Below are 10626 nucleotides of genomic sequence, written 5' to 3'. Positions count from 1 at the left end.
TGCAAACTTAGCATTTATATTTAATAATATATTAATTATTATGCAGCTAATAATTATTATGTTGCTATATACATTGAATTCCAAGATGCACCCTTACAAACATTTAATACAAACATTTAATACTAGAAGAAAGTGATAAATTATTTATTAACCACTGAACGTGCTTTTAATATTCAAAATACATTATTAATCTTTTAATATTAAATTGACTACTATTAAATTAGATTTCTGTAAGAGAAGTATCCTTTCAATATTAAATAAAATTGTTGCTATCAACTGCATTTCTAATTTGTGTAAAAACAGTTGTACATAAAATTCTAACGTTCCTGGTATTTGACTGTTCCAATATTATCGAAGTGTTAACACAATTTATTCGATTTCCGGCGATGAAAAATCGTTACGCCATGCTACGCCGATCCGTGGCAATTTGAAAGCGAATTGAGCGGAAAAGATTTGGTGCAAATTATGAATCTGCGGCATCGTGTCTGATAAAAGACAGTTTTCCTCGTTGATTTGTGCCGATGCGACGGTGAGCCGTCTCGCCGCTCCAGTAGAAAGTGGTCAACCAATGAGCTGAGAACTGATTCCTGTGCCGGCTAGTTCACGAGAACTGTCGCAACGACGGCGTACCCTTGGCGCGCAGTGTTGCGGCAGCCGATCAACCCGGTGGATCGGTTATTCGGTTGGTTGATGATACGTCGCTGTGGTCGCGGTGAATTGCACGAATCGAACGAGGAAAGACACGCGAAGAAATTGGAACGCGCAACCATCAGCTAGGGAACATTGAGACGTCGCACGCGATATACGATGAGGCTCCAGGAAGCGGCGCTACTCTGCGCCGTCTTGACCATCGTCGCAGGTAGGCGCGCCTATAGTGTTTTTTTCACGTTACGTCTACCTTTCTCTCCATTGATGTTCTATCTCGAAAGATCGGAGTGTATATGTGGAAATATGCATATGTGGGAGAGTGAGAAAATAGGAGAAATTATTTGAAATTCTCATTCACACGAGACTCTTTCCAGATCTTTCTATAAAAGTCATTATAATAAGAATGCTTTTATCTCATTTCTTCTGTGCGCGCGCACGCATGTATGTGGTGTATAGGAAATTGCGAAATTTCGAGATTGAATTTTTATCGGTTCCAATTACCAAATTCCTTTTGCCGTTCACTTACAATATTCTCGGTGTATTATCGTACCATCAATAGGTCAATGAGATGGATTATAGTTGCTTTCTAAAAATTATGAAATTTCCAGATGATCCTCAGCAAACACTGAATATAACATTAATATAACATAAATGTAAAATGTAGATATTTACGTATATGTCATGTAGCAATTTTGTGTGTGTGTGTGTGTGTGTGTGTGTGTGTGTGTGTGTGTGTGTGTGTGTGTGTGGACTCAACATTCTGAATTATGCAGTCACGTTGCTCTTCGAAACTATGTCTGACTAATTCTAATTTCGTCTTTTTTTCTTCTGATGGTATTCCAGCCTTCTTCCACGGAATTACGTTTTTCGATAGCATATCCTTTTCTTGTTTCTATCTTCGCCTTTCTCTTGGTAGCCGTTATTTTTATCTATAGTATCATATTGCGAATAAGGAAATATTTAATTGCAACAATAAAATTAATTATAAAAAGAATCCAATAAATAATTAAGCAGCTCTTACATATATCGTATATTCTATATTTGTATATACTTTATCACAGAAATAAACGTGCATATATGAATGATATTCGTCTAATTGAAAAATAGAAATCAGACATGGTTTTATAGTCTTATTAATTGATTCATTTAGAAAATTCTTCGATCTTTATCTATGATAAGAATTCATGAACCCAATGAGCCAAATTTTTCAAATCCGTAGAACGAAAAAAAAAATAAATAAATAAAATGTAGAAATCGAAAGACGACATGGATGTGCCGATCAAATTCGATACGTCGATGGTTTCACTCGCGTTTACATAAGATTTAGTTCACGCGCATATAACGTATGTATGTATATCTAGAGAGCGAAAGAGTGCACACACGTGCATCTGGACGATAGAAGGAAATGTTGTATCTTTGGAGAGAACGAAAGAACATATCGTGAATGCAACATCGTCATTGCCAATGTATTGGTATATACCTTCACTTTCCACTTTACTTAAACGGACCTTAACTCTTTGACGTTCGCGAACATGAACATCTCTCTTGACGAGTTGCAGTTGTCCTGTCTTCATTGTCTCGCTGCCTACAGTAATGGAAAAGAAATAGAAATAGATTTTGAAGTTCATTACAAATATTTTATCAAATTCTACAGAAATTTAATTTAATACTGGAAGCAGTGATTAATTACTTATTTTAAGTATTAAAACGTTCAGTGCTTTTAAAATTGAAATATAGAAATCATACAGAAGGTTGTGTTCAATGCTTTTAATACTTAAAATAAGTAATAATTAATTACTTTCAGTATTAAATTAGCTAATATTATATTAGATTTCTATAAAAGAAGTCAGACGAGACAGATTAGGAATTTCAAAGGTTCACTGATCTTTGACCTTGCAAATAGAAATCTATAATATAACTTATGTAACGAATTAAATATATTTCTTTTTTTTTCAAGTCACCTGTTTAGAATGCAGACATCCATTACTGTATCAGGCAAATCTAGCGAAAGCAAGGTCACCGATTTCATGATATTGCTGGGCTTTTTAATCGCTGAGCGATCAAATTAAACATCAGATGTTTCACGTGTAATTTCTGATCAATATTCTGTGCACATTGAGGAAATTTATTAGAGTTTATTACCTTGATTGAAGCCAATTGAGACCAATTACTTAACCATTTACTAATTGTGATCATAAAGTAATTATCTTGCTTATTGTTTAATGAAAAAAATCATTAAACGATCATTAATCGGAATCACTAATCGTGAAGATCAAATTCGAAAAGACGTATATACATATCTTTTTTAAATGACAAAAATTTGTATATCTCATAATATTTTTAAGAATTGTTCATATTTAAAATTTATAAAGATTTCTAAAAAAAAAATATTTTTAAACTTCTTCAGATTTTGTTAATTTTCTTTGAAAATTATAGAATGAGAAATCTTAAAAATTTTAGAATTTTGAAATTTACATACGTAAAGGAAAGATGTAGCCCGGAAAAAATTTTTCATGCATGAATATGTATAAACATATATAAATATTCATAAATATACATAATTTTATATATACAACTTTTTTTATCCATACATGTTTTATCCATACATCCTTCTTGTTTTTGCAAAATTACTTTTTAATGTAATAAAAATAACAATAGCAATATGAAAACATTAAAAATAATTAAAAAGGTAATTTCTATTATTTATTTTTAAAAAATCAATTTTGAAGAAATTGAAAAAAATTGAAAGAAATTACTTATGTGTAGTTAAATATAAAATTATGCATAATTGTATGAGCAATTTTTTTTAGTATTTTTCAAACTTGTTTTTTTTTCTAAAATGAACATTGCGAAAATTATTCCTTTAATTATTTTTTATGTTTTCATATTACTATTACACTTATTTCTATTACACTAAAAAGTAATTTTACAAAAGAAAGAGGGATGTATGGACATATTTCATATATGATTATACGTGTTTATGAATATTTATATATGTTTATACATATTTATACATATTAATCTGCTTATTAATCTACTTATTAATGTATACAAATTTTTTACCGAAAGACATTTTCAACACCTTCCAAAAAGTGTTTCAATTCATATAAAAGATCTAAAGAATTTGAAAAAAAAAAGTTATAAAGTTATATAGAAAAATTTTGACAAATTCTAAAATTTATTGAAAATTCTGAAAAATTATGTGAAGAACTTTAAGAAAAAAATTTCTCTAGAATAATATAATCTTATTTTGATTTAATTCTAATATTATAAGCAAAAGGAATAAAAATGTGCATACGCATAACAATTATAAAGTCATTAAGAAGAATATATCTTCATAAGTATTACTTTCTCTCGCGCGAGAGCTATGAACCATTTTTTAATACCTTCATATCTCCATGTCGATCATGCGTCGTGCAATTTCTCTCACTATATCTCGCATCTGATGCCACTGTTCCTATAATTAGTCCAAATTTCAATATTGAGTTATATTAATTCAATACCAATTTAAGTTTATTACTAAGAGAAATATCATGTGTGAAATATTTAAATAAGAACTTTGTACTGAAGCTCCATAATTGTAGACATAATGTTAACTCAAACACTTACCACGAATGCGTTATGAGTTTCGCGAAAACTTGTGCAACTCTTGCATATGCAGTCACGATGGCGCGTCTGGAATAGCTAAAGAACTCTTCCGGCATTCAGAGATTTTTCAAGCGTTCTGCATAAATCGATGCATTGTAGCTTGGCTGAATAGCTAAATACAAAGAAGTGTAAAGATCGAGTTTAGAACTTCCTAAGAAATTATCTATATCCATTCGCGGAATCCGGATTAATTAACATTAAGGATCGAAGATATTATTAGTGTATTGACATTTCAGGCGCTATAGCGAATTTAAGATTTTACGACTATCAATTTAATGCCTCACGGAGATTTCTGTCTCTGACGCAGTTCTAAATTTTCAGTTTAAAAAGGCGATGAAAAAAAGAAGGCGCGTGAGACGGAGCTTTGAAATACTTAGAAGTTTATTGTAGTGCTAATGCAATTCCGCCTTTTAGACGCTTTTAACGCATTTGCGTTTCAGCGAAAGGAGTATAAACACTCATCTGTGCACATACATATGCTCAAAGATATTGGAATGCCCACAATCACGTTTCTCGCTTTCTCAAGCTTCTCTTCTGGAATTTCTCTCGCCCATGTTTTCGACACGCAGACTCTCTGTACATACGCGATGTACTATCCTCGTCCTTGTTCTGTTGAATATGTGACAAAATGACAAATATTAATCGATATATATATCGGCATAGATTGAAAATGTGAGGATTCTTGCAATTTATGACGAGAAAATGCTTGTTTCTAAATATTCTGTACGTTGCATGCAACATTATAAATTTGTTAGACAACTATACTGCAGCGGACAGCGTGTCCATTCATTAAAGTCATTGTTTTGTCATCGTTTTGTCAAGCGTAATTATGCTGCTTGGGACGTAATAATATTTGACAGAAAGAATGCAGTAAAAGTGGAACGTAGGCACTTGATAGCCAGCAGCCAGCCGGCCTCATTTGAAATACAAGAGCGTAACTTAAGCGTAAACGTGTCTACGAGTAAGCGTTCCCCAACCTTGACATTTTCTTGGTTTAGCATTTAGCGATTTTCGAGGAATTAAATCATCTGTATGATCATGATCTTCTCCTCTCTAAAACTAAATAAAATGTCTGGACTTCGTAATCGCCTGGGAATAAAAGAACAATTTATGCACGATAAAAAAGAAAGTATATTTTAATTTTTTTTTTGCCACGTAAGCTCGCGCGTAGGATTACGATTAAGTGTGATAAACGCTTCGTTGTTTTTATGAGAGGATGGAAAAAGGAGAGAGAAATCCTTTCCTGATGTATTTATGCACATATGAAGAAGTTCGAGCATATTTTCTGCATCAATGGAAAATTATTATCTCTTGTATGTTGAATTTTTTCTTTTATCGCTCTCTGCAGTACATTGTCAAAAGAATAAGAAGGATGAGGACAAGAAAGACGAGGAATTCAGGTGTCCGGAGGGCCAAGGTAATGGTAATTTTGCCGATCCGGCAACTTGCAGGAGATTTTATCAGGTAATTTAGTAATTATTAATTTATCAGGTCATATTCATAATTATATATTTTACATATTGTTCTGATTACCTTGTTAATTTCGTTATTGGTCAGTTCTGGATTATTTATCTTCGCTACGATTATTCATATCGTGATTGTACATTCGTAATATAAATTGTATATTCTTTATTATTTTCCGAAAGTGCGTCGATGGATATCCCTACTTGAATCGATGTCCATCAGGCCTGCACTTCGATGACATTAGTAAGTTTTGTACTTTCAAAAACGAGGCGCGATGCGGACCCATCGAGACCAGTAAGTAGATACTTTTATGTTACACAGAATTAGTTAAGATTGACTCTATGAAACGAATGGAGCATGATTTAGAGAGGCAACTGCAGGTCTTCAAAAAGTTTTTTTAATGATACAATTATTATGTTTTAAACTCATTTTTTATTCGTCAAAGCATATAATTTCTGGCGAGAGTCCAACGCAACATTCGCAGCTTCTGGCTCTGAATGGTCTTTTAATTTTTAGCACCAGCACCAATCACTGAGCCGCCAATGGATTTGGCCGAGCGCTGTGACACGGCGAACTGTCTACTTCCGTACTGCTTCTGTTCTAGAGACGGCACGATCATTCCTGGCGGTCTTCATCCAGAAGAGGTAAAACTTGACTATAAATTTTCGCGATAATCTATCGATTTATTCAAATGTAAATAAATACAACGAATAATTTCAGACGCCGCAAATGATAATAATGACGTTCGATGGTGCAATAAATCACAACAACTTCGATCACTATCAAAAGATATTCACCCAAGATCGTTTGAATCCCAATAACTGCCCATTGAGAGGCACGTTCTTCATCTCTCACGAGTACTGCAACTACAATATGGTTCAGAGTCTGGCACATGACGGTCATGAGATTGCGACTGAGACGATCTCGTGAGTAGTGTAAATATTCAGGGTGCATTAGGATCATTTCGCTGACGAGACAAATATTTTCAGACTCCAGAAAGGTTTGGAGGATAAAGGTTACGAGGAATGGGTCGGCGAGATGATCGGAATGCGCGAGATACTAAAGCATTTCAGCAATATTTCGACCGGTGAAGTCGTCGGTATGCGAGCGCCTTACTTGAAACCTGGTCGCAACACTCAGTATAAGGTGCTCGAAGACTTTGAATACATATATGACAGTAGTATAGGAATCTCGCCATTGAAAGTGCCAATCTGGCCGTACACCCTCGACTACAAAATCCCACACGAATGTAAAGCGGGCACCTGTCCCACTAAATCGTTTCAAGGTAATAGAATCATAACAAATTTAAATCGATATTCATAATCTTATGTTTAAGATCGTCTTAAGTACATAAGATGAACCAATCACAGAACCACATTAACATCTTAAGATATTTAAGATAGTTTTGAAATAAAAACGAACTATGAATCCCGTTAGTCACATCTATTCAATTGGAGTAGTAATACAGGAGTATAAAAAATTATTAATAATTTAATACAATTAATACACAATAACATATTTGATATTGTAATTTCTAAAGAAATTGTATATGTTATTATAGGTATTTGGGAATTACCGTTGAATGCGCATTATGTGGAGAGTTATGAAGGTGGACATTGTCCTTATTTAGATCAATGTGTTCTTCACAATCACGATCCCGAAGAGGTGTTTGACTGGTTACAGGAAGATTTTAACAGATATTACGAACAAAACAGAGCGCCATACATGATGCCTTTCCATACTAATTGGTTCCAAATCAAGGAATTGGAACGCGGTCTGTCAAAATTTCTCGATTGGGTGGTAACACTGTGAGTCAAAATACATATTTATAAAATATATATTTATAAAAAAATCTCAATATTTGAAAATAAACATTACATTTTTACAGACCTGACGTTTACTTTGTAACCGCCACGCAAGCGTTAACATGGATGACCGATCCAAAACCAATTAAAGCTCTGCATAACTTCGAAGGATGGTCATGTAAGAAAAAAGAGATTTTGCCTGAACCACCGTGTAACAATCCACACAAATGTGCTTTAGACTTCAAGCCTCCCGAATCAAATTTCACAACAACTAGGTAGAAATTTATTCAACTGTCGACACATAAAATTACGAAATAGTAATTAAATATTTTAAAAATTGTAACTATATTTTATCAATTGTAATAGGTATATGGAAACGTGTAGAGAGTGTCCAAACAAGTATCCCTGGTTGGGAGACTCGAAGGGTACAGGGCTATACAGTGATAATTACAATCCTGAAAAAAAATAGGAGTGTCACTTGAGTTAGATTTAATTTAGTGCAAACGATTTTATTGTTATCAAAGTAAATGTCTTGTATGTGTGTACGATATAGACTTATTATCGATCACACACAACACACACACACACACACACACACACACACACACACACACACGTGTTAACATCTTATTGTTTAATATCAGAGAAATCTCAAATTTTAATTTGTATTTCAAATATACATACGAATATGTACGTAAATTTATACTTTTATCTTCGTACACGACATATTCAGTGAAACCTCGTAATAGTGAACCTCGAAATAGTGTGAAAAATCTTTTCCGCGCTATGAGTAATACGAATGGGAAGTATAATACAATAGCCACTAAAATTTTGAAATAAATTTTTCATAATTTTGAGGTGAAATAGAGATAATCTCGTTATAATGTTCAGATCTCTGCATGCTATTATGAGGTTTCAGTGTACTTATTCGACAAAATTCGCATCTATTGAGGTTAAGTAAGTGTGTACTACTCAATCTGAAAAAGAAAATAAAATGTTTCGTGATGCTACATACAATCTAAAAAAAAAATTTGTCTTTTATTTATAAAGCATAGCAACAATTTTATAATAATTTTTCTTATATACAAAAATTTGAATATCATGATTCCCTAATTTAAAAATACAATAAAGGAAATAGAAGAGCTCAAGAGAATAGACGCTAAGTACAAGTGCGCTAATTGTACAAAAATATCTCTCAATATATTTACACGATAATAGAAATTTATTAAGAGAACGACGAAAGAACGACGATAATCATTAAATAATATAATATCGTATGTTTTGATTAATCTTCTAATCTTCTTTAGCGATAATAATAGATGCAAAAGTTACCTAGTGTAAAATGATCGGAATCTTAATGAAAAAATTTCGCTGAAATTATTTCACATTTTAGAACATTTCGGCAAAATTGCTGAACTTTTAATGAAAGTGAATTTTTCAGTTAACATACTGAAAAATCGTTGGAACTGAACTGAAATTACTGAACTGAAATTTTGTTGAAATTTTTGCTGAAATTTTTCTGAAATATTGATAAAAATGAATTTTTCAACTAAAAATCGCTGAAATTAAACTAAAATTTTTCCGAAGTTCTAAAACGTGAATTTTAACGAAATTTTTCCATCAGGGAGAATGTGAAATTATTTGTTGCAACCTCCAGAGAAGCCAATTAAATTCTTTCTCTGTCGAGAATACATTTTTCCATGCCAGTTACAAAACTGGATGGAATTCACGATGTCGGTGCCTTTAATTACGAAATTGAATATAAGTATTTTTATATAGATGTACAAAGAATTCATCCGCGATGGAAATTTCGAACACATAGTGTGAAACTTCAAACACATGGTATCAAATGTCTTGATGGGAAGTCAACGATTAAAGATTTTTTTATCAAATTATCAGGGCTCGGTAAAATAACTCTGATGCGACTTACTTAAAATAAAAAAATATAAAATAAGTTCCAGAAACTTATTTAAAATATAAAATCGTAGGAATCAATAAAATCACTGATACAACTTATTTGAAATAAAAAACGTAAAATAGATTCCAAAAAACTTATATTTTTAAAATATTAAATAAGGAATAAATCACAAAAAATTATTTAAAATATAAAATAAGAAACAGGGCCCGAAAATACACTTATTTAAAATATAGAATAACTTTTATTTAAAATATAAAAATAACTTGTCTTTTATTTTAAATAAGTTTTCGAAGGCTATTTCTTGTTTTAAATAAAAAATAGATTTCGGAAAACTTACTTAAAATATAAAGTAACAAATATGTATTTTAAATAAACGTTTCAAATAGTATTTAAATAAAAAATATTTTAATGATTTTGTTTATTTATATAATATATGAATACATTTCTAAATATAACGTTTCAAGTTTTTTTTAGCTTACAGCCTATAATTGATACTTAATATTAACTCTTTGCGAACCAGGTGAAAAATGGATCATATGTGGGTATATCTCATACTCCACACGTGCAATACTTCATCATAAATATACTATAATTTAATTATTCACTATCACTTTTATCGGATTGGTAACATAACTGATATAATTTATTTAAAATAAAAAATATAAAATTAGGTTTCAGAAAATTGTTTAAAATTCATAATCGATAAAAAACTGATACTTATTTAAAATAAAAAATATAAAATAAATTCCAAAAACTTATTTAAAATATTAAAGAAATAGATCAAAAGACGTTATTTTAAATAATACTATTTAATTTTTTTTATTTAAAATGTACATTTTAAATAAATTTATTTGAAATAAGACCGAGCCTGCAAATTATAAAATAATAAATATAATATGTACAGTACGGAATAATGTTGACCATACATCGTCAAATAGTGAAAATTAATAAAGACTCGCCGATCATTTAAAAATCAAGTTTGTAATAAGAACAAACTAAGAGTAGTTAAAATAACTATAATATATTTGGTTTAGCAGTTCTATGCTTGTTTTCAAATTAATGCTAGATATTATTTTGTTATTTTATATCAACTATCTTTAATATCTCTTATTATAATTTCGCTCTAATATCCAAAATTTTGAC

At 31.2% G+C, this 10626-nt stretch overlaps 1 protein-coding gene across 1 annotated transcript; it reads left to right on the top strand.

The window, feature by feature from the left end:
• Positions 1–539: 539 nt before the first annotated feature.
• On the top strand, positions 540–8193 carry LOC108692126. The gene is made up of 9 exons (XM_018200275.1): positions 540–859; positions 5645–5760; positions 5943–6054; positions 6277–6404; positions 6481–6686; positions 6750–7045; positions 7322–7568; positions 7649–7840; positions 7932–8193. The coding sequence occupies exons 1-9, from the start codon at positions 808–810 to the stop codon at positions 8032–8034; spliced, it is 1452 nt and encodes a 483-aa protein (XP_018055764.1). The 5' UTR covers positions 540–807; the 3' UTR covers positions 8035–8193.
• The last annotated feature ends 2433 nt before the right edge of the window (positions 8194–10626 follow it).

This window comes from Atta colombica, unplaced genomic scaffold (assembly GCF_001594045.1).
Source record: "Atta colombica isolate Treedump-2 unplaced genomic scaffold, Acol1.0 scaffold61, whole genome shotgun sequence".
Taxonomy (NCBI): domain Eukaryota; kingdom Metazoa; phylum Arthropoda; class Insecta; order Hymenoptera; family Formicidae; genus Atta; species Atta colombica.
Note: the sequence above shows the minus strand (reverse complement) of the source record. Positions and strands in the feature narration are given on the sequence as shown.